The sequence below is a fragment of the Rhinopithecus roxellana genome, chromosome 11, assembly GCF_007565055.1.
Source record: "Rhinopithecus roxellana isolate Shanxi Qingling chromosome 11, ASM756505v1, whole genome shotgun sequence".
Taxonomy (NCBI): domain Eukaryota; kingdom Metazoa; phylum Chordata; class Mammalia; order Primates; family Cercopithecidae; genus Rhinopithecus; species Rhinopithecus roxellana.
The window spans coordinates 132,340,250-132,365,187 of NC_044559.1; the positions used below are offsets into that span (position 1 = coordinate 132,340,250).

The 24,938-nt window shown below is 42.4% G+C and overlaps 1 protein-coding gene and 1 non-coding gene across 2 annotated transcripts in view; one reads left to right on the top strand and one right to left on the bottom strand.

Moving 5' to 3' along the window:
* The window catches only part of CFAP70 (cilia and flagella associated protein 70), a 110,384-nt gene that overhangs the window by 72,582 nt on the left and 12,864 nt on the right, over nucleotides 1-24,938 (top strand). The window contains exons 20-25 of the mRNA XM_030940829.1: nucleotides 13,192-13,350; nucleotides 14,172-14,293; nucleotides 15,815-15,967; nucleotides 16,552-16,713; nucleotides 18,134-18,223; nucleotides 21,522-21,623. Coding sequence (XP_030796689.1) covers nucleotides 13,192-13,350; nucleotides 14,172-14,293; nucleotides 15,815-15,967; nucleotides 16,552-16,713; nucleotides 18,134-18,223; nucleotides 21,522-21,623 — 788 coding nt within the window. The remainder of the gene's footprint in view (nucleotides 1-13,191; nucleotides 13,351-14,171; nucleotides 14,294-15,814; nucleotides 15,968-16,551; nucleotides 16,714-18,133; nucleotides 18,224-21,521; nucleotides 21,624-24,938) is intronic.
* Nucleotides 12,675-12,778, bottom strand: LOC115900518. Its single transcript, XR_004060202.1, has one exon. It is a non-coding gene; the product is annotated as a U6 spliceosomal RNA (small nuclear RNA).

Here is a 24,938-nt window from a genome sequence, read left to right on the forward strand (position 1 = left end):
AGTAGTATTTATTGCTCTTAGATCTTGTAAGAGTCTCCACTTTCCGGATTTCTTTTGTATGACAAATATGGGGGTGTTCCAAGGAGAGTTGCTTTCTGTAATGTGTCCTGCCTCTAATTGTTTCTGCACTAACTGTTGGACAGCGGCAAGCTTCTCATTGGTTAATGGCCATTGATCAACCCAAACGGGTTCATCTGACTTCCAAGTGATTGGATCAGCAAATTTTTGGGGTGCAGGCATGTCAATGGCCACGGTTAAAAATTTCCAAGCCCCCTTTTATCCAATTTTCCTATGGCTGGGATTGGCTGTAAAATGCCATCTTCTCTTTTTCCTAACCCTTTTCCAGGGTGGTAGCCCTGAGCCAACATTTGTGCAGTGACTATATCATTTGGGCTACACATCATGACCCTCATTTGGGAGAGAAGATCTCTACCCCAAAGGTTAACAGGCAAATCAGGGATAACAAATGGCTTAATGAGACTGGAATTACTTTCTTGATCTCTCCAGGTGAGATATTTGGAACTTTGTCTGGGGTTATTACTTTGCCTGATTCCTCGTAAATTTGTTAAGGTCTCTGATGTGGGCCAACTGGAGGGCCAATCTTGTTGTTTAATAATTGTTACATCGGCCCCTGTGTCTATCAGTCCTGTAAATAACTTTCCATCTAGCCACAAGGTGAGAGAGGGTTTTTGATTAGTAATGGGCTGTACCCAGTAGATGTCTGAGGATCCGAATCCTCCCTTTCCCCTTAGGGGCGATTGGACTTTATTAGCTGTTTTTCGCAATGGTAACAGGAGTAACTGTGCTATTCTATCCCCTTGAGGAATGATAATGATGTTGTCAATAGCCTTGGCCATGATTTTGATTTCTCCTATATAATCACTATCAACTATTCCCGGAAAGACCTGTAGGCCTCTCATGGTGACGCTGCTTCTCCCTAGGATTAATCCAAACATGTTTGAGGGTAGGGGTCCATATACACCCGTACTTAGGGCTTGGGGTCCCATTTCAGGGGTTAATACTGTCTGGGAGGTGGAACAGAGGTCCAATCCTGCGCTTCCTGGGGTTGCTCTACTAAGCTGTGAAACGGATTGTTGTTGGTTGGTACCAAACTGACCACCCCATAAGCTTGTTTCGGGGCCTGGGGCTGGTCCCTCAATCCGTTTCCCTGTTGAGGTGTTAGGGGATTTCCTTGATTGTCAATTTTAGATTTACATTCGTTGGCCCAATGTTTTCCTCTTTTATACCTAGAGCAGAGGCCTGGAGCTTTTGCCTCTAAGGTCTTAGCTAGCTCTCCCTTACAATCCCTAGCGAAGTGTCCCATTTTTCCACACTTGAAGCACCCCTTGCTATTCTTATTTTTACTGGCGAGGAAGTCTTTTATGGTTTGTCCACTAAAGGCAGCAGCCATAGCCAAGCCCTGTTGATATGAGGGCCCTATGTCTGAACAGAGGCGGATGTAACCTGTTAAGTCTGTTTTCTTTCTATAAGGTCTGATTGCTGCCTGACAAGCCGGGTTAGCATTTTCGTAAGCTAATTGTTTTACATAATCCACCCCTGCCTCGGCATTTCCAAATATTCTGCTGGCCGTGGTTAAAAGTCTATGTACAAAGTCTGCAAAAAGCTCATCAGGCCCCTGTTTGACCCCCGTGAGCGAGGCTCCTGGATCCCCCTTAATGGGAAGTTTTCTCCAGGCTTTGGTAGCCGCTGCTTGGATTTGAGAAAACAGTCCAGGATCATACTGCATCTGAGCATCGGTTTCTGTGTAATTACCCGAGCCAGTTAGCATATCAAAATCCCAACCATTTCCGGCTTGTTGGTTTCTCTTCGCCGTATCTCTACAATTTTCATAAAATTCTGACTTCCAAATCAGATGGTCACCTCCGGAAAGAACTGGTCTAACTAAGGTATTCCAATCTATGGGAGTGAGCCAATTTTCGGCCACAGATTCGACTATGGCCAGGGTGTACGGGGCAGTAGCTCTGTATTGCGAGACAGCAGTTTTTAGTTCTTTTATTACAGTAAATTCAAACCCATTGTGGTGCCTCCAGGCTCGTCCCTGCGCATCTGTAGTTTCCGTTACTGGAAAAACGTCTCGAGGAGAGGAATCCTCCCTATCCCTACTACCAAGCGACCTTCCTTTTGGGACATGCTGTCCGGGCCTCTGAGGGTGAGAGGGTTTCTCTATTCCTTTAGGGTATTGAACGCTCTCACTTCCTGTCCTTAATTTCTGCAATCTAGTGATTAAAGACTGAGGTAGTTCTTTGAGCTTTATTTGCTCTTCAAGTTGTGCAATTTTTTCTCTAAGCTCCTCTTTTGGGTCTATTACTGCCATAACTGCAGGGGCAGAAGCCTTATTATAGGGAGGGGGATAAGTAAGAGTTTGTGGCCAGTCAGAATTATGATATTTTGCTGCCTCTTCCTCTAAATTATCCCAGTTTACTTCTGAAGGGTTAAGGTTATTTTTACTTTTGTTTTCATTAGTTGTGGGTAAAACTGGGTATTTTTTAGCCTTTTCCTTATTTGATGTTTCTATATTTGTTATTGAGGGGACCCCAGCCTCTTCCTCGTCACTTTGTAGTGATATAAGGTCTATTTCTTTATTAGGTATGGATTTTTCGAGGTCGGTTTGGGAGCTGCCTCTTAATATTTCCTCAGTCTGAGTAACCACCGCCATTACCTCAGGATCTTTTTCTTTTTCCTTTTTATCTATTATATCTTTGATCAGATTCCAATAAGACAAGGCTGTTATCGGAACCTTTTCTGGTCCAAAAGTACTATAGTAATCTTGAAAACAATCTCCCACTCTACACAACCTCTTTACGTCAATGGTCCCCTCTTGTGGAAACCAAGGGCAGGTTTCTTTTACAAAATCAAAAAATTTAAACAAATCATTACTTTTAACCTTTACTCCTCGTGTTTTTAAAGCCTCTTTTAATTGCCCTACATAAATTTGATGCTGGCTTAATTCTTGTCCCATAATCAGACACTATTACTCACCTCTGGTTCCAACGCGGCAGGGTCCCGCGACGTCTGGAGGAATTTCTTCCACTTTCACTTTCGGCCGACTTTAATGCCTTCTTCCTCACTTTTTCCCCTGTGTCCAGGTCCCTGTTCGGGCGCCAGGTGTCCTGACCTGCAGGACAGTCGAACGGGCCCTGGAAGGGGGAGTGGGAATGGAGGAGACAAGAAAACACGAGAAATGGAGACAAGACAAATAGCCTGATCAAGTCTCGTTGATTGAATGTAGGGTCATGCCTTATATAGGCTGGCAGGGGAAGAGGTCTTCTCAAATTACAATCGCGCATGCGCCGTGGGTTTGTACTTTTCCCAGGCGCGGGATCGCGCCTGCGCCCTAGGCTGCATATCTTCCTGGGCGGGAAAATGTTTGCGCTTGCAGGAAAGGTTGGCGCGCGCAGGAACAGTTTAGGCGCGCGCGGGAAAAACTTAGGCGCACGCGGGAAAAGCTTTGGGCGCGCGGGAACAGTTTAGGCGTGCGGGGGAAGGGTTTGTAATAAAGAACCCGGAAATGTGCCGTCTTGTCTCCGCTTTGCGGAGATCAAGGAACAGAGGTCGGCTAATTCCGGGCCTCATGGCTCTGGACAGATCAGAGAGATACAGTCATGGAAGTCAGGTGTGGTATCAGGAATAATGTGGGAGGCTGGATTGAAGTCCAGGCCAGGAACAATGGTAATTGTGGGAGACTCAACAAAGATTGAGTATAGCTGAAGGAGCCGGGGAGCAGAAAGTATATGTGTCAGGTGTGAGGAAGTTATGAGAACTGTAGAGAGTGAGTTGAGCATAGTTTGTGATTTTGAGGGTCTCTAAAGTATTAGGGCGGCAGCAGCCACCACATGCAGACATGAGGGCTAGGCTAAAACAGTAAGATCAAGTTGTTTGGACAGAAAGGCTACAGGGCACAGTCCTGGCTCTTGTGTAAGAACTTCAGCCACACAGCCCTGCACTTTGGCTATGTGTAATGAAAAGGGGTTGGGATGAGTTAGGGAGAGCTAGTGTCGGGGCAGCTTCTAGGGCTGTTTTTAAGGAACAGAAAGAAGAGTGGGGAAAGGATTTAGGCTCTATGGGGTCAGCTAGGTTTGCTTTTGTGAGTTTACATAATGGTTTAGTCAGGATGGTAAAACTAGGTATCCAAAGGTGGAAATACCTAACCATGCATAGGAAGGAAAAGAGTCCATCAGGGTTATCTGAGTATTTACCTAGGTCTATTTTAATTTGCTTTAAGTATGAGAGAGAAAACCGTATGTGCACTCTGGCTGGGCCAAATTCTCCTCCTCCCACTGCTTGGAGGCATCATAATCGGGGAATATTGGAACTCTGGTTCATTGTTTACCCCTTTGTCTATCCCCTCGTTGTTAACCCCTTTTTGACCTAATGGGTTGAAGAGGGGTCCTTATTAGTTGGGGAAGGAGTCGGGGGGCACTGGGGAAGGGAGGTAGACTCTGAGGGCTTCCTGTAGGGCATAAATCACACTTTTTACATAATTGTGAATTTTCTCTTAATGAAAAGAAAGTTTGTACATATGGCACTTCACTCCATTTGTCTTCTTTTCTACAAAAGAGATCTAACTGTAAGATGGTGTTATAATTTATACTTCCCTCAGGTGGCCAGGTTTCTCCCCCTTGAAGAGGATATTGTGGCCAGGCGGTACTGCAGAAGAATATAAGTCATTTCTTTCTTAGCATCTGAGGGTCAAGTTGGTCCCAATTCTCCAGAATACATCTTAGGGGCGTTTTTGCCTTGGGGGGAACATTTCCCATCTGAAAAAAGAACATAGGGATGCCAGCACCCCTAGTCATTTTCCGATGAGCATTAGCCATAGAGCGTCCTCTGTGGTCCTAATGCTTATTCCTTTCCAGGGTGCGTAACCACCCATGGACCTCTGGTTATTGGATTAGTTATGGTCACCGATGTAGCAGTCCTGCACCTGTTTTCCCACCTCTCTTAACCACAAAAAAAGGGGTCCAGGCTGCTGGATTCTAGTGGTCCTTTACCAGCGTGCCCAACATTGCCTTTGCGCTCAGGGGTGAGTTCCTTTCCAGGGTGCATAATCACCCATGGACCTCTGCTTATCGGCGGATTAGTTACGCTTCCCGATGTAGCAATCCTGCACCTGTTTTCCCACCTTGACCACAAAGAAAGGGGTCTGGGCTGCTGGATTCTGGTGGTCCTTTACCAGCGTGCCCAATATTGTCTGTACACTCAGGGGTGACTCCTAGAGCTGAACTGGTCTCCTATTTCATAACAAACCAGCTGCCCCATCAAGATGCATTCCTATAAACAACAGTTCTTATGCAAATTCATTTCAGAGAGGGTGTAGCTAACCTTCTGAGTCAGGATTGAGATAGTCTTTTGATTCTGTAAGTGCTCTAAGGCTTGCCTGAATGCAAACAGCTCGCACATTTGAGGAGACCAATTATTAGGCAATTTTTTAACTCTGCTTCCACAAGAGTCTCCATATCCATTACTAGATACCCATTGGGCTTTTTTCTCAATCACCTGGGAGGAACCATCTATCATCCTGTCCTGAAGGGAGCTTCTCCTGGGTCTGGTCAACCTTCTATGGTAATTAAGATTTAAATTCTGTTGTTTTGTAGAAGGGGTTCGAGTTTGGGAGATGTGCCAGACACAGTCAGCAGGGAGAGCACATGTGTTTTCATGAAGAATTATGTTAAGCTAAGTAATGGATGAGGAAGAAATTTGGGCTTGACTGAAGTAATGGGGGCTGTCCATGAAGCCTTGCGGCAGTACAGCCCAGGTAATTTGCTGAGCCTGATGGGTGCAAGGGTCATTCTCCAAGTGAAAGCAAAGAGAGGCCGGGACGAGGGGTGCAGGGGAATAGTGAAAAAAGCATCTTTCAGATCAAGAATGGAATAGTGAGTTGTGGAGGAAGGTATTGAGGACAAAAGAGTGCATGGGTTGGGCACCACAGGGTGGATAGGCAAAACAGTTTGGTATAGACAAATTGAAAGTGCCATTCTTTGGCCACTTGGAACAACTGTCGAGTTTGTGCTGGGGCCAAATGGTATTGCAGAAGAAAATAAGATGCTTAGATTTTAGGTCAGGCGAGAGTTGAAGAGGTTTTAAGTTCTTAAGAACACAGGGTAAGGGAGAAGAAGGAGGAATGGCGGGTGGAAGGTTGCCCATAGTGAAGGACACAAGTTTTTTTTTTTTTTTTTTCTAAGGACGCAAGTTTGAAGAGAAGGGTAGAGACATGGAGAAGAGGGTGGGGAGCAGCCCTGGGCTGCAACGTGGATGAGCAGCCAAAGCAGGCGTCCCCGCAATTGACTTGTCACCAACGGAATGTGGGTGAATGATCAAGGCAGGCATCCCCGCGGAGATCAGACACCAGTGGAATGTGGGTGAATAATCAGAGAGGTGTCCCGCAATGATTGAACACCAAGGGAAGGCTGCCTTCCCGAATCCGTGACTGGCGCCGGAGTTTTGGGTCCACGGATAAAAAGTGTCTCCTTTGTCTCTACCAGAAAATGAAAGGAATTGAAATTAACAGAAGAGAGAGATTGAAGGGTGGCACCAGGATTGAAAGGAGAAAGAGGTTGGGGGATACTGAGAGAGGTTGGAGAAGAGTAAAAAGAGGTGGCTTACCCGATTTAAAATTAGTGAGATGTTCCTTGGGCTGGTTGGTCTGAGGACCCGAGGTCATAGGTGGATCTCTTCACGGAGTGAAGATGAGGACAGCGGACTGGTCTCCTGAAGGAGTCCCACTGACCCGGTCTTCGGCACCAAATGTTTCACACATCCATGTGAAGAGACCACCAAACAGGCTTTGTGTGAGCAACATGGCTGTTTATTTCACCTGGGTACAAGCGGGCTGAGTCTGAAAAAGGAGTCAGCAAAGGGTGGTGGGATTATCATTGGTTCTTACAGGTTTTGGGGTAGGCGGCGAAGTTTAGAGCAATGTTTTCGGGAGAGGGGGTGGATCTCACGAAGTTCATTCTCAAGGGTGGGGAGAATTATAAAGAACCCCCTTAAGGGTAGGGGAGATTACAAAGTACATTGATCAGTTAGGATGGGGCAGAAACAAATCACAATGGTGGAATGTCATCAGTTAAGGCTATTTTCACTTATTTTGTGGATCTTCAGTTGCTTCAGGCCATCTGGATGTATACGTGCAGGTCACTGGGGGTATGATGGATTAGCTTGGGCTCAGAGGCCTGACAGATATACTCTAATACACTATAGATAAGTCAAAATGGGATACTAAAAAATGTTCACATAATTCACAGAAGGCAGAAAAAGGAAAATAATAGAATAAAAAGCAGAGAGAACAAATAGAAAACAGATAATAAAATGACAAACTTAAACCCTAATATAAATAAATACTATGGTAGGCTGAACAATGGCTCCCCAAAAGATGTTCATGTCCTAATCCCTGGGACCGGGGAATATTACCTTATATAGCAAAAGAGACTTTGCAAATGTGGTCAAGAATCTTGAAATGGGGAGGTTATCTTGGATTGTCTGGGTAGGTCCAATGTAATCACAAGGGTCCTTATATGAGAGATGTGAGAGAAGTCACAGACAAAAAAAAGACAATGTGATAACGGAATCAGAGGGCCAGAGAAAGATACTTGAAGATGCTATGCGTCTGGCTTTGAAGTTGGAGGAAAGGGGCTACAAACCAAGGTATATAGGTAGCCTCTACAAGCTGAAAAGACAAGGAAATAAATTCTCCCTTAGAACCTCCAGAAGGAGCTAGCCCTGCCAAATCTTGACCTTAATCCAGTGAAACATTTCAGACTTCTGGCCTTGAGAACTATAAGATAATACATTTGTGTTGTTTTGAGCTACTAAGTTTGTAGTAATTTATTACAGCAGCAATAGGAAACTAACATAATTACATTCAATGGAAATTGTCTAAACATACAAATTGAGACAGAGACTGGCTTTAAATAGCAATTTTAAAAACCTCAACTATATGTTGTGTACAGGAACCTCATTTCAAATCTAATGATATAGGCTGAGTGTAGTGGCTCATGCTTGTAATCCCAGTGCTTTGGGAGGCTGAGTTGGGAGGATTGCTTGAGGCCAGGAGTTTGAGACCACCCTGGAAAACATAGTGAGACCCTGTCCCCAAAAATCCTCAAACAGTGATGTAGATAAATTAAGCATAAAAGGATAAACAATAAGAACTTATGAACCAATAAGAGTAAGCTGGAGTAGCTGTGTTAATATTAGACAAAGAAGACTCCAGAGCAAAGAAAATCAGTTGAGACAAAGAGAAACATTAAATAACAATAACAGGGTTAATTCACCAAGGAGACATATCAGTTCTAAGTGTGTTTACACTAAACAACACAGCTTTGCAAGATAATGAAGCAAAAACTATCAGAGCCGAAGGGAGATGCAGACAAATTCATACTTACTTACATTTGGGTGTGTCTCACCCCTATGTCATATCAATAGAAAGATAACAGGAAAATCTGGCCAGGTGTGGTGGCTCTTGGCTCACTCCTATAATCCCAGCACTTTGGGAAGCCAAGGCTGACAAATCACTTGAAGTCAGTAGTTTTGAGACCAGCCTGGCCAACATGGCGAAACCCTGCCTCTACTAAAAATACAAAAATTAGCTGGGTGTGGTGGTGCATGCCTGTAATCTGAGCTACTTGGGAGGCTGAAACAGGAGAATCGCTTGGACAGCGGAGACAGAGGTTGCAGTGAGCCGAGATTGGACCACTGCACTACAGCCTGGGCAACAGAGCAAGACTCTGTCTCAAAAAAAAGAAAGAAAGATAACAGGAAAATTTCTAAACACTTAGAAATGATCAATACATTACTAAATATTCCTCTAATGAAAGATGAAGTCACAGGGAAATTTGAAAATATATTGAACTGAATGAAAATAAAAATATAACTTATTACCTGGGCACAGTGGCTCATACCTGTAATCCCAGCACTTTGGGAGGCCGAGAGAGGCAGATCACCTGAGGTCAGGAGTTCAAGACCAGCCTGGTCAACATGGTGAAACCCCGTCTCTACTGAAAATTAAAAAATTAGCCAAGTGTGGTGGTGCACGCCTGTAATCCCAGTTACAGGGAGGCCCATGCAGACCCTGTTTTAACGTCCTTTTGGCAGCAGACTGTTGTTTTGTCCCATACGTTCAGGTCTCTGAGCCAGTGTAGAATCCATCATGGTTTGGTGTGGCCCGCCTGGGACTGTTCAATATTGGCATAGTTTTTTTTGTGTGTGTGACATTCATGTTTTGTCGTGTTCATTCCTTTCTCCGAATCCTATCATTGTGTTCTTGCAGCTGTGTAATATGAGTGGTGCAGTTTTAGATACGTGTGAGGGGGATTTTCAGGGTAAGCTGGCCCTGGCCTCGCCTCTCCACCCTGATAGCTAGCCAGGCCAGCTGCCCAATCCTCCCCTCTGCTCCTCCTCTCTGCATGTGGCTCAGACCATCCACATGGCTGGTTCATTCGCCAGCCTTCCCCAGCCTTCCCCAGCCTCAGCAAGGATGAGTTGATCCATGAGCTTATTTGGCTTTGGGGGATCCCTGGCCTTTTTTTTCTCTTCATTAGGAGGAGCTGGGGGAGAACCCAGTCAGCCCCTTTTCCCCACCTTTTCTTTCGCTAGAATCATGTCTGTATGTCCACAAGTACCCAGTGTTTAGCTTCCATTTATAAGTGAGAACTTGCAGTATTTGGTTTTCTGTTCCTGCATTAGTTCGCTTAGGATAATGGCCTCCAGCTGCATCCATGTTGCTGCAAAAGACATGATTTTGTTCTTTTTTGTGCTGCACAGTACTCCATGGTGTATATGTACTGCATTTTCTTTATCCAGACCACCATTGATGGGCACCTTAGCTAGATTCCATGTCTTTACTATTGTGAATATTGCAAGCACATGTGTCCTTTTGGTAGAAAGATTTGTTTTATTTTGGATATGTACCCAGTAATGGGATTGAAACTCTATATTCAATGACATGACATGGGTAGCTTGATATTGGCCATGGTAGGAAAATTTACATCATGGAAATCAGCAAACCAGGCTCCACACACACCCCTGACAGCCAACAGTTAAACATTTACCATCTCATCACTGGACATATAGGATAACTTCAAGTTTTTGGAAATATGCACTTCTAAATAACCCACAGGTCACCAAGGCAGGCAGATCACTTGAGGCCAGGAGTTCGAGACCAGCCTGCACAAAAATGGCAAAACTCCATCTCTACAAAAATTAAAAATATATATATATAGCCAGGTGTGGTGGTGTGTCTGTAGTCCTGGCTACTAGAGAGGCTCAGATGGGAGGATCATGTGAGCATGGGAGGTCGAGGCTGCAGTGAGCTGTGATTGTGCCACTGCACTCCAGCCTCGGTGACAGTGAGAGTCTGTCTCAATAAATAAATACATACAGATCTAAATAAATAAATAATCAACCCACAGGTCAAAGAATAAATCACAAAGGAAATTAGAAAATAGTTTGAACTTGTCGGGCGCGGTAGCTCACGCCTGTAATCCCAGCACTTTGGGAAGCAGAGGTGGGCGGATCACGAGGTCAGGAGATTGAGACCATCCTGGTGAACATGGTGAAGCCCCGTCTCTACTAAAAATACAAAAAAATTAGCCAGATGTGGTGGTGGGCACCTGTAGTCCCAGCTTCTCAGGAGGCTGAGGCAGGAGAATGGCATGAACTTGGGAGGTGGCGGAGCTTGCAGTGAGCAGAGATCATGCCACTGCACTCCAGCCTGGGCAACAGAGCGAGACTCTGTCTCAAAAAAAAAAAAAAAAAAAAAGAAAATAGTTTGAACTTAATGGTAATGATAGCAAAACAAATCAAAGTGTGTGGGATTAGCTAAATTATTTTCTAGAGAAAAGTTTATAGCTATAAATGCTTATATTGGAAAATAAGAGACCTCTAAAATCAATGATCTAAGATTCTACCTTAAGAAGCTAGAACAAGAAAATCCAATTAAACCCAAAATAAGTAAAAGGAAATAAATAATAGCCCAGAATAGAAATCAATGAAATAGAAAACAGACAAAAATAGAGACAATCAATGAGACCAACAGCTGTTTCTAATGAAACAGATAAATCTGATCAGGAAAAAAAGAAGTCACATTACCAATATCACAAATGAGAGAGAGGATATCACTGAAAATCTTATAAATATTAAAAAGATAATAAGGAGAAGTTATGAACAACTTAATGCCAACAAATTTAACAACCTAAATGAAATGTATGAATACCTTGACAGACATAAACTAACAAAGCTTACTCAGGAAGAAACAATCTGAACAGCCCTGTATCTCCTAAGGAGGTTAAATGTGTAATAAAAACCTCTTACAAAGAAAACTTCAGGCCCAAAAGGCTTTATTAGTGTATTTTATTAAATATTTAAGGAAGAAATAATTCCAATCATACCACATGTTCAAAAAATAGAGAAAAAGAGAACAGTAATCACCCTGGTATCAAAACCAGACAAAGTCATCCCAAAGAAAGAAGAGTACATACAAATAACTTTCATAAGCCTGGATACAATACTTCTTTATTTATTTAATTTTACTATTATTTTTCTTTTTTAAGAGACAAGGTTTTGTTATGTTGCCCAGGCTGGTCTCAATCTCCTAGCCTCAAGTGATCCTCCCACCTCAGCTTCCCAAATAGCTGGGATTATAGGCATGAGGCACCACACCAGGTTAGACACAATAATTCTTAAATATTAGCCAATCAATTTCAGCAACATATAGAAAAGATAATATATTTAAGCAGGTTGTAAGATCAGTTTCACATTTGAAAATCAATGTCATTTACCACTGGGATAGCTAAAATTAAAAAGATTGATAAGACAAATTTATAACAAGGATGTGGAGTAACTGGAACTCTCAAACATTCCTGGTGAGAATGCAAAATGGTGCAACCACTTGAGAAAACTGGTAAGTTTTTTCTTTTTTTTTCATATACTTACATGGCCTTCCAATAAATGGCAATTTTTAAAGGTTATTTTTCTTTTCTATTCTCTTTTTTTAAGACAGAGTCTCGCTGTGTTACCCAGGCCAGAGTGCAGTGGCAAAATCATGGCTCACTGCAACTTCTACCTCCAAGGCTCAAGCAGTCCTCCCACCTCAGTCCTTCAACAGTGGCTGGGACTACAGGTGTGCAACACCACACCTGGCTAATTTTTGTTTTAGTAGAGATGAGGTCTCACCATGTTTCTCAGGCTGGTCTTGAACTCCTGAGCTCAAGCTGTCCTCTTACCTTGGCCTCCCAAAGTGCTGGGATCACAGGCGTGAGTCACCTTGCCCAACCTCATATTTTTATTTATTTATTTTTTTTGAGACAGAGTCTTGCTGTGTTGCCCAGGCTGGAGTGCAGTGGCATAGTCTGGGCTCACTGCAAGCTCCGCCTCCTGGGTTCACGCCATTCTCCTGCCTCAGCCTCCCGAGTAGCTGGGACTACAGGTGCCTGCCACCATGCTTGGCTAATTTTTTGTATTTTTAGTAGAGATGGGGTTTCACCGTGTTAGCTAGGATGGTCTCGATCTCCTGACCTCATGATCCACCCGCCTGGCCTCCCAAAATGTTGGGATTCCAGGCGTGAGCCACCACACCTGGCCCCAACCCCTTATTTTTTTTACTGATTATATAGTGTTTGTATGTATTTATGGAGTGATATTTTGTTACATGCATTTAAAATGTGGATTGCTTCAGAAATCTGTGAGTCATCCTTGTGCAGGGGCCATGCTAATCTCTGTGCTGTTCCAGTTTTAGTATATGTGCTACTAAAGTGAGGACAAAATTGCCAAGTTTTGAAATAAGCTTGACATACAAACACATGCCAGCAGTTTCATTCCTAGATCTTAACCCAACTGAAACAAACATATCCTTGCAAAGATCTGTATGCAAATGTTTAAATAAAAAGATTTATTTATTTAAATAACTTAAAATAGGGATCTGTTTGATATTATCATGACTTGGACTAGCAGCACGGTTGTACTGGGGGGTCACAGTGACAGAAACTGTTTTGTCAGTTTAGCTTGTACTCTTTAAATTATTCAAAAATATAAACAAGTCTACCAAACAAGTCTGTCCTTCATGAAATATTTAGGGAATATGTTTCTTATACTTTACAAAATGTGTCTCTTACAATAACCTTTAAATACCCAATGTAAGAAGATTTATTTTTCGTTAAAATTTAATCTGTTTAGGACCAGGAGCTGCATTATCTATTCTAGACAAATTTCTTGAAGAATCCTCCAAACTGCAGTCTGATTCACAAGAACCCATTCTGACTACACAAACTTGGAATCCAAATATAAACCAAAAACCATCTAACACATTTATCAAGGAGATACCAACAAAGAAAGGTAACTAGAAATAAAGATTTCCACTTGGAAGAGGGGCATAAGCTAGACAAGAATGAAGACTCTTATGATGATGAAATGGCAATCCTGACTTGTTTGAAGTTGATAACTAGGCTCTGAAATCCAAACTCAATGGTGTAACTCAGTAAGCAAGGATTTTGTATTTAGCTCACAGAAGTAGCCAACTACAGACCTATGATTTCCTAACAGTTCTTCATTTTTAAAAAACATCTACAAACTGTGTTTCACCTTCAAGAAGATCTGAATACTTTTTAAAACCTTTTTATTTGGTTGTACTTGCATTTGGAACCACAAGTAGATTTACCTTGAGAACCTTTGAGTTCTCCTTTTTGGGGACCATTGCTAGAGAGCAGTCAATTGCTTTCTAGATTATGATCCCTCTCATGTATTAGATAAGAAGACTCTCTGCTACGTGAATGTATCTGAATTCCTTTCTTTTTTTTTTTTTTGAGATAGAGTCTTGCTCTGTCGCCAGGCTGGAGTGCTGTGGCGCGATCTTGGCTCACTGCAACCTCCGACTTCTTGGTTCAAGCGATTCTCCTGCCTCAGCCTCCCAAGTAGCTGGGATTACAGGCACGTGCCACCATGCCCAGATAATCTTTGTATTTTTAGTAGAGATGGGGTTTCACTGTGTTGGCCAGGATGGTCTCAAACTCCTGACCTCATTCATGATCCGCCTGCCTCGGCCTCCCAAAGTGCTGGGATTACAGGCATGAGCCACCGCGCCTGGACGAGTGTATCTGAATTTCTGACACTTTTTCTATTATATCCAATCTTCAATCCTTTTAATGTAATGTTTTCAGATGCATCAAAATGTCAAGATTCATCAGCTCTTCTGCATCCCGGCCTTTATTATGGTGTTTCTCAAACTACCACCATCTTCATGGAGACCATACGTTTCTTGATGAAAGTCAAGGCTGTGCAGGTCAGAATATTTGGAAAAGGGCAAGTAGATGGAAAGATTTTAGCAAACTCCTTATTCTATCCATAATGGTATCTTTCAAGCTTAGATATTTGTGAAACAGAAATCAAACATGCTTTTGAGAGCATACTTTAAGCCCAACGGGAAGAACATCCAAACATGAACCACTCTTTGCACATGGCAGCAGAAGACCTCACTGCAAGTTCTGCTCCCTGTAGAATACCAACAAAGCTAAATCAGACTCTAAGGCATATGTTGTCTGATATCACTTTATTATGGGAATTCATTTTGTGAGTGTTGGGGATTCACAGAAGCCAAATCCTTCCCTTCTTCCCTTCTAGGTTTGATCCAAGTAGAAACATACACAGTACTATATTGGGGAATAAAAATATTAGCTTATTTTTATTGGTAAAACTGGGCTGGAGAATGGAACTGGTCCCACAATTGACTTACCCATGCAGTCACAGGTAGAGCAGCTGAAGAACTGAAGTCTCCTCTCAGAGAGGAAGAGCATCCTAGGTGGTCTGCCTATCACATGGGAAGCAAGAAGTATATTCATGAGCAAGCAGTAGGAGAGAGCAAGATACAGGAGCCAAGAGTGTTTGGTTTTGATCCTGCCAAGTGCATGCCCTACTCGAGGGCAGGCAAACTCAAGAAAGGGCAAGAATTATCAACTGTGTGGGATTGAGCTATATTAAGCAGGAGCCTTTAACATATTAACCCTCCTCAAAATAGAAACAGACTCTCTTCTTCCACAGCTAAATAAGTCATTAGCACCCCCGGGTCAGAGACCCAGAAGGCAGGTAGAAAAAATAGCTGCGTTCCCTCTAGTATTCTCCTAAAAAGATGTAAGTGTAATGTAGAATTTTTTACATTATAGACTGAGATGGGAACAGTGGGAGATGAAAAGAAGGATTTACCTTCGACTTAAGAAGTGTATCTAACTTTGTTAAATTTGTAGGTCTTATAAAGTGTAAAAAGCAAAGATTTGGCCAGGCATGGTGGCTCACCCGCATAATTCCAGCACTTTTGAGAAGCCAAGGCAGGAGGATTGCTTTGAGGCCAGGAGGCTGCAGTAAGCCAAAACACACATTTATGTTTCTAAGATTTCAAGTCTAGATTGTTAGAAAGGCAGTTTTACCTCACTTAAGTTTCCTTACAATGTCAACTGCCTGAAAATGTTACCTCCTTTGTAAATGGGGTGGTTGATGATGTGCCTTTGTCTGCTGCATAATAAATACAGTCTAACACTCACCTAGTATGATGACTAGCAAGACCAGAGTTGTACAATATTGCAAGTTATTCACTTGGAAATGTCTTCATTTGGTGACTAGGTGAATAGCTGGTAATGGAACTATGAAGTGCAGAATGTTTGTAATTCACCCTTTACCTTTTGAAGTTGAGGATAATTATTTCATTCTGTAATACATTTCTAGTTGTTTATTATTAGAGGCAGAATCCTTCAACCAGAAAAGATACAATGCAGCCATTTATATGCTCCTTATAATCTGATTTTCCTTGCAGTATGTGCACAGAGTGCTTGCACATGAGCTGTTATGCCCTCAAGGAGGCCCCAGCTGTGAATATTACTTGGTGCTGGCTCAGACACACATTCTTAAGAAGGACTTTGCCAAGGCAGAGGAATACCTTCAACAAGCAGCCCAGATGGACTACCTGGTAATGACTTTTGCTAAAGCCTCTTGAGTCTGGAGAAGGGGCTTTATTTAAAGGTGGTGATGCCTCCCAGTTACTCGGGAGGGTGAGGCAGGAGAATCGCTTGAACCTGGGAGGCGGAGGTTGCAGTGAGTGGAGATTGCACCATTGCACTCCAGCCTGGGTGACAGTGCAAGACTCCATCTCAAAAAAATAAAAATAAAGTAATCATGAGTTTTGCAAAGGGCAGAGAAAAGGATATATTTAGCTGATAGTGTTTATTTCAGTTTTTCTAGATTTCTTCTATTTTCTCATGTGAACAGTATCGGGGTTATGCTTGAATGTTTTTCTTAATATTTACTCCACAGCCAGAATGGCTTTGAAGAATGCAAGAAAGAAATCTGAGAGCAGACCTAGAAAAATGTCTCCCAGTACAATTAAATGGTTATGTTTCTGAGTGCTCTTAGAAAAAGAAAACAGTTGATCTGAAAAAGAGAAGAGAAAGGAAATGGACTTTATCTATCTAAATTTAAATGTTAAACAAAGATCATCAAGGTACTTTTAAATGCTACCTTATCCCATATACTACTTGTTTTTCACTTTCCCAGAACCCCAATGTCTGGGGCCTGAAGGGCCATCTCTATTTTCTGAGTGGAAATCATTCTGAGGCCAAAGCATGCTATGAACGAACCATTAGCTTTGTAGTGGATGCTTCTGAGATGCACTTCATCTTCCTGCGGCTGGGGCTCATCTATCTGGAAGAAAAAGAGGTGAGGGGTAGAGGATGGGGAGCAACCCCATGGTCTGGGACCTGATTGTAATTCAAGCATCAACATCCATCTGTGTGGACTAAAAATAGTATTATAATAATGACACTTTTACATCCAAAGGTAAAGTGACTTGCCCAACATCAGACAACCAGTAATTAGTGGAAGCAGCATTCAAACTCAGGCAGGCTGAAACCAGAGTTTGTGATTTTAACCATTATGCTACTAAACAGTTCTTAAGAACTCAGTAAATGTTATGTTAGCTAAAATTGTATTCTCAGTAGTAGAAACGTCCTTGGCTTGACTTACCTAGCAGAAGGTATCATGGACTTCAAAAGGACTTATCTCCAAACTTTCTCCTAAACACAAAGGGTTCTATTTAATCTAGCTGAGGCTAACCCCATTCCATAGGGCAGTCTGACCTGACCATGGAAGCAGCCCCTCCCCATATTTTGGGAAATATTCCGAGTTCTTTGAAAAAAAAAAAACCAAACCTTCCTTTTATGGAAAATTTCAATACATACAAAGCAAAGAGAATAGTAGAATGAACCACCATGGACCCATCATCTCACTATAACAATTAACATTCTGCCAAAGGCCTTTTGACTCCCCTGCTTTTGTTTTGACTTTATTGTATTTTTCTCATCAGAACACCCAGTTGTCTTTTTATTTAATATTAAACAGCAACAAGAAATTACAATGTTGTATGATGCAGTGGAAAGCTCACATAGGGCTTGACAGAAATCCCTATCCCACTGTAGTGAAGTATATAAGGAAAAGTTCTCTTTCTGATGTCATTGAAAGCTGCATCTTCAGAGCACTGCTGACTTAGGCAGACCCTGGGCAAGCAGGTCTTAGGCTGTTTGCTGAGGCTCAGCTATAGATGCATCTCATGTTGGAGGTACAGGACAAGAAATTGTCCCTTCAGGGATATGTCCTTTGAAAGTTTGTCTTTTGAGTTTTTCTAAAATTCTAAGATCTTTTACAACAAAGGGAATAGATTTCCAGAATGATGAGGCTGTATCAAGTACACCTTTTAGTCCAGAGATTGTAGGTTTGTCATGCCACCACATGATGTTGCATTTAAGTGAAAGAGGGTAATCCATGAAGTCGAGGTGGAATTCAGATAATCATGATGGTTGCCCCCGCTTTCAATGTAACTCCTTGCCTCAACTCTTACAGAGACTATAAATATCTTTGGAACTACTTCCAAGTGAAAGTCTGCCCTTTCATGTGATCTATCCATCTCCTCTCACCAATCTTCTTGCAATAACTCCCTTAAGGTAGACGTAAAAGTACAATTAAAGGTCTTGCTTAACTTAGATTGTTCTGGAGAGCAACTATCAGAGATCCCATGATCATCCCAGCAATACGGGGTTTGAAGCTTCTGGAATAGTAGCTTAGTGGTGCTTTCTTTCTACAGTATGAAAAGGCAAAGAAAACCTACATGCAAGCCTGTAAGAGATCACCTTCATGCCTTACCTGGCTAGGACTGGGAATCGCCTGCTATCGGGTAAGAGGATGAAGGCTTGAGACTAGGGCTGTGCATACAGCTGACCTTGATTCCTTGGCCTTCCAAGCATCCTGGGAGTTTGTAATGATGTTGGAATAGCAATCAGGGCTGTCTGCTGTAATGAGAAGTTGTTCTTCACAGGTGTTCAGCGAACTGAAGGTCACTTAACTCTAACTAGAAAAATAAAAGATCTTTTAAAAAAATCCCAGAAAAACCTGAACCAAGAAGCTATATAATAAAAAAATTTCATGTTATTTGGTATAGATACTCTTTTGTGATATTATCTGTAAGAAAAAGGTGATATGGGAGATGAAGAATCTATTCAAGTCAATTAAAGAAACTGACACTTACTAAGCACTGTGACCCTTCGGTATGGAGGAGGAGTTGCCGTAGCTTCTGGTAGAAGCTTTTGCTCTGCTTCTCCTAAAAACTCTTAACCTTCCCTCATTTCCTCCAGTCTTCAAAGAGGCAAACATCCTCTTGTTCCTGCGTAATTTCTTCAGGTGTATTATTGATTCCATGCCTCTCCTTTTCTTTGAATACCTTACTCACTTATTTATGTATGTATGTATGTATGTATGTATGTATTTATTTAAGAGGGTCTGTCTCCCAGGCTAGAGTGCAGTGGTGCAGTGGTGTCACCTCAGCTCACTGCAATCTCCGCCACCTGTGTTCAAGTGATCCTCCTGCCTCAGCCACCTGAGTAGCTGGGATTATAGGTGCCCACCACCATGCCAGGCTAATTTTTGTATTTTTAGTAGAGATGGGGTTTCACCATATTGGCCAGGCTGGTTTTGAACTCCTGACCTCAAGTGATCCACTTGCCTTAGCTTCCCAAAGTGCAGGGATTACAGGCATGAGCCACCTCACTTAGCCCCTCATTGCTATTTTTCAACCATAAAGATAATATGTGTTCATTATAGAAACTTTAGAAGAAGCCAGGAGCAGTGGCTCACACCTGTAATTCCAGCACTTTGGGACGCTGAGGCAGAAGGATCTCTTGAACCTAGGAGTTTGAGAGAAACCAACCTGGGCAACAGAGCAAGATCCACATCTCTACTAAAACATTAAAAATTAACCAGGCATGGTGGCATGTGCCTCTAGTCCCAGATACTTGGGAGGCTGAGGTGGGAGGATTGCTTGGTGGGAACACAGAAGTTAGAGGCTGCAGTGAGCAATGATCATGCCACTGCACTCCAGCCTGGGTGACAGAGCAAAACCTCATCTCTAAAAGGAAATAGACAGATACAAAATATGAAGAAAACATATACAGATACAAAATATGAAGAAAATAGACAGATACAAAATATGAAGAAAACATTAAAGTATCCATAACTCCACAAGTTGATGATAACCACTGTTAACATTGAATGCATTTTCCTCCTGTCTTTTTTTCATATATATGAAAGCAATTTTAATGTATAAAATGTAAATATTTACTGCTTTGTAACCTTTTTTCTACTTAACAGTATAGTATTGGTATTTTCTTACAGCTCTGTCACCCAGGCTGGAGTGCAGTGGCATCATCTCGACTCACTGCAACCTCCGCCTTCTGGGTTCAAGTGATTCTCCTGCCTCAGCCTCCTGAATAGCTGGGATTACAGGTGTGTGCCACCACACCCAGCTGATTTTTGTGTTTTTAGTAGAGACGGGGTCTCACCATGTTGGCTAGGCTGGTCTCTAACTCCTAACCTCAGGTGATCCTCCCAGCGCAGCCTCCCAAAGTGCTGGGATTACAGGCATGAGCCACTGCACCGGCCTGTGTTTTGTTTTTCACACATCTGTCAGTGAGCTCTTTGAGGGCAGATATTGTATTTTATTTATTTACTTGAGACAGGGTCTTGCTGTCACCCAGGCTGGTGTACAGTGGCTTAATCTCAGCACATTGCAATCCCTGCCTCCAGGGCTTGGTTGATCCTCCTGCCTCAGCCTCCTGAGTACCTGGGACTACAGGATTTTATTTTTTTATTCCCAGCATCTAGCATACTGCCTGACACAGAGCAAATCCTTGGCAAATGTAGGTTGATTAAATAATGAATCAATGTCTCAGAGACTTCAAAGTGTGGGCCAATCTTGTCTTCAGCCTAGAAACCCATTATTTAATTATTTTAAAGCAGAAAAAGTGGGCTGGACACGGTGGCTCACACCTGTAATCCCAACACTTTGGGAGGCCAAGGTGAGCAGATCACTTGAGGCCAGGGGTTTAAGACCATCTGGCCAACATGGTGAAACACCATCTGTACTAAAAATACAAAAATTAGCCGGCTGTGGTGGCAGGCACCTGTAATTCTAGCTACTCAGCAGGCTGATGGAGGAGAATCGATTAAACCTGGGAGGCAGAAGTTGCAGTGAGCCAAAATCACGCCATTGCACTCCAGCCTGGGCAGCACAGCGAGACTCTGTCAAAGAGGAGAGGTGAGGTGAGGTGGGGCGGGGCGGGGTGAGGTGAGGCGAAAAAGAAAAAAGAAAAGAAAAGAGAAAAGAAAAAAGAAAAGAAAAGAGAAAAGAAAAAAGAAAAGGAAAGAGAAAAGAAAAAAGAAAAGAGAGGGGAATGGGAGAGGGGAGAGAGAGGAGAGGAAAGGAAAGAGAGGAGAGGGGAGGAAAGAAAAGAGAAAAGAAAAGAAAAAAGAAAAGAGAAGAGCTACTTCATTGGAGAAGGGAGAACCTTTTGGAATGTTTTACAAAGCAACAAAGCAAACTCACAGTTAGGAAGCAGCAACAATTTCCATGTGCCCAGAGCTCAGAGTGCACCCTAGAGTCTCTGAATACTGCACTGATTGGTCGGGATTGGGCTGTTAATAACTGATATTAGAGGAAAGAAAGCTTTCTGGACAATAGTATTTCAACAGGCAAATCAGACTTTTACCTCAGGAAAAGGATGCACAATGTAAATTTAAAAAGCTATAAATGTATCTGACAGCCCACAGTATGTGGAGAAATCACTGAATGATGCACACATGAGACTGAGTTCCTGTGAATTTCCAACCTTGCACCTGAAGCTCCATGGTTTATAGATGTCCTGATGGGACCGCTGTAGAGGGAAGGAAGAAAGGGGTATAAGTTAAGAGCTTACTAGGCAGGGTTCCAGAATCTCCAACCTGGCTTTTTAATCAGAGCTCTTCTACTTTTAATTGGTTCGTATATTGAACCACCACGTAAGATTTCATTTGAAGAAAAGAGTTCTGATGCTAAAAATATTAAAAAGTTGAAAACCATTGTTATAGGTCGTGTACACCAGTATTATTGGGACATAGTGGTTTCAGCTAAGCTAACTCACATGTCTCATTTTTCTGCCAAGCTGGAGGAGCTCACAGAGGCTGAGGATGCTCTCTCTGAAGCCAATGCACTGAACAACTACAATGCTGAAGTATGGGCATATCTGGCTCTGGTCTGCCTGAAAGTGAGTGTTTATTATCCTTACACAATGCCCTTTTAGGGCACAGAGGTGAGGGGTCAAGTAAGTAAGGGGCAGCAGGTGGCCATTAATGCATGGTAGCTGAAATCTGATAAGCTCTAGGTGTAATCATTATGCTGATGACAAAGGAAGGGCCAAGTCTGGGCAGGATCTACTTGAAACATGCTTAAAAATAATATATTTAGGTGTGTTTCTCTGGAAAGGAAGTTCTAAAAATAGGAGCAATCTTGTATCACAACATAAACTAGGTCAAAGATTGATGAAGGAGATGTTCTACTAGTGTTTCTGAATCATTTCTTCCCATTGAAATGCTGGCTGAGGGTGCTTGTCCTTGATTTAGAGGGGATATTGGGTGGAGGATAATATGGGAGTTCATGGTAGGTGCTTTACCTATTAAAAATAACTCTCCCATAGTTAGACTTAAATAACTTGTGTATCAGTCTAAGACCATATTGGGAATAATGAAAGCAGCCCTCAGTTTTCCACTGGCTAATATGACACCACATTGACGGGGAGTATTATTATTATTATTTTTATTTTTTATTTTTTTTGAGACGGAGTCTCGCTCTGTCACCCAGGCTGGAGTGCAGTGGCCGGATCTCGGCTCACTGCAAGCTCTGCCTCCCGGGTTTACGCCATTCTCCTGCCTTAGCCTCCCGAGTAGCTGGGACTACAGGCGCCCGCCACCTCGCCCAGCTAGTTTTTTGTATTTTTTAGTAGAGACGGGGTTTCACCGTGTTAGCCAGGATGGTCTCGATCTCCTGACCTTGTGATCCGCCCGCCTCGGCCTCCCAAACTGCTGGGATTACAGGCTTGAGCCACCATGCCTGGCCAGGGAGTATTATTATAAGTGAAATGAACAAAACAAAAATTACTAGATTTTCTCTTTAGTGTAAATATCCCAAATATCAATATTTTAAAAATACCTGAGGTCTGGCCAGGTGTAGTGGCTCACACTTGTAACCCCAGCAATTTGGGAGGCTGAGGCAGGTGGATCACTTGAGCTCAGGGTTTGAGACCAACATAGGGAACATGGCAAAACCCTGCCTCTACAAAAAATTAGCCAGGGGTGGTGTGGAGAGCCTGTGGTCCCAGCTGCTTTCAAGGGTTGGGGTGGGATGATCACTTGAGCCTGGGAAGCAGAAGTTGTAGGGTGCTGAGATTGTGCCACTACACTCCAACCTGGGTGACAGAGTGAGACCTCGTCTCAATAAATAAATAAATAAATAAATAAATAAATAAATAAATAAATAAATAAAAGAAAATAAAAAGAGTTCTTACCCCAGCTCTCCCCTAACTAGCTCTAGGATCTGAGGCAAGTCACCTTACTTTATTGGGCCTCAGTTTCCTCATCTTTAAACTAAAAGGGCCAGTATGGAAGACCATAATATGCTTCTCTTAGAAATTGATAAGTCAAATAGGAAAAAAATAGGATATATATATACAGATGTATAACCCATTCAACAGGTTTGAGTTCAAACACCAATATAGAACTCTTCACTTAACAATGAGAGGACACATATTCTTTTCAAGTTCAAATGAGTTATTTATAAAAGCTGACCACATGCGAAACCAGAAAGAGGGGTTCAACAAATACATACAGATCACATGGCAGTAAAATGATAAATCAACAACTAAAATAAAGCCCAAAAGACTCACATACCTTTGGAAACTGAAAACATGCTTGTAATTAATAAGTCAATGAAGAAATCTTGTGACACTTCAAATATGAAGTCTTCTGTGCTAGGTAGAAGTCTAAAGATGGCCCCCTCCCGTAAGATTAATCTATTAAACACTAATGTAGGTACTGCTGTGAAATGACTTTGCAGATGTAAATAAAATACGAAATCAGTTGACTTTAAAATACAGATATTATCTGGGTGGACCTGACCCAGTCAGGTAAATCTTCTAAAAGCAGAGTTTTCTCTGGTGGTGGGGGCAGAAAGGAAGTCAGATTTGAAACATAAGAATCATTCAGGCCGGGCGCGGTGGCTTAAGCCTGTAATCCCAGCACTTTGGGAGGCCGAGACGGGCGGATCACTAGGTCAGGAGATCGAGACCATCCTGGCTAACACAGTGAAACCTCGTCTCTACTAAAAAATACAAAAAAAAAAAAAAAAAAAAACTAGCCGGGCGAGGTGGCGGGCGCCTGTAGTCCCAGCTACTCGGGAGGCTGAGGCAGGAGAATGGCGTAAACCCAGGAGGCGGAGCTTGCAGTGAGCTGAGATCCGGCCACTGCACTCCAGACTGGGCGACAGAGCCAGACTCCGTCTCAAAAAAAAAAAAGAATCATTCAGTATAGCATCCCTGGCTTGAATATGGAGAAGGACCACATGTCAAGAAATGTGGGTGGCATCTAGAAGCTAACAGCAGCTCCTGCTGAGAGCCAGCAAGGGAACAGGGACCTTACAGGAAACTACAAGCACAAAGAACTGAATTCTACCAACAACCTGAATAAGCTTGGGAGTACAGTCTTCTCCAGAGCCTGCAGATAAGAACCCAGCACAGATGACACCTTCATTTTGGCCTTGTGAGGCTCTAAGCAAAGAACTAGTTGAATAATGTCAGGCTTCTGATCTATGGAAAATGTGATATGATAACTGGGTGTTATACACAGCAGTAGAAAATTAGGCCTTGTAGTAGATTTTTATAATAATGGTCCCCATTTAATTATGCTGTCATGTCCACATCCTTTGCAATGTTATGTTGCCACTCACTCCCGTCAAGAGACAGAGTCTCTTTCTCATTTCTCCACCCCCTTGAATCTAAGCTAAACTTGTGACTTTCCCTGACCAGTCGAATATGGTGGAAGTGACATTGTGTGAATTATCAGAGGTTAGGCTTTTAGAAGCCTTCAGCTACCACTCTTGCTCTCTTGAAACTGTGGGACCACTGTGCTGTGAAGAAGCCCAGTTTAGCCTATAGAAGACTATAAGAGTCCACATGGAAGAGAACTGAACCACTCCAACCAACAGCCAACATTAACTGCTATTTGAGTAAGGTTTTCTTGGATCCTTAGGTCCTAGCCAAATTGTCATATGACCTCAGCTGCATGAGTGATCTCCGGGAAAACCAGCAAAACAGTCCAAATTATCTGTAGAATTTTGAGAAATAACATATTGTATTTTAAGCCATTAAGTTTTGGATTGGTGTACTATACTTCAGTAAGTAATTGAAATGAGGCTGAATAAAAACAAAGCCAATATATATTAGAATTATGGGATAAAATTAAAGCAATAAATAGAGGGTAATTTATAACCTTAAATACATATGTTAGAACAAAGATTGAAAATCAATGGA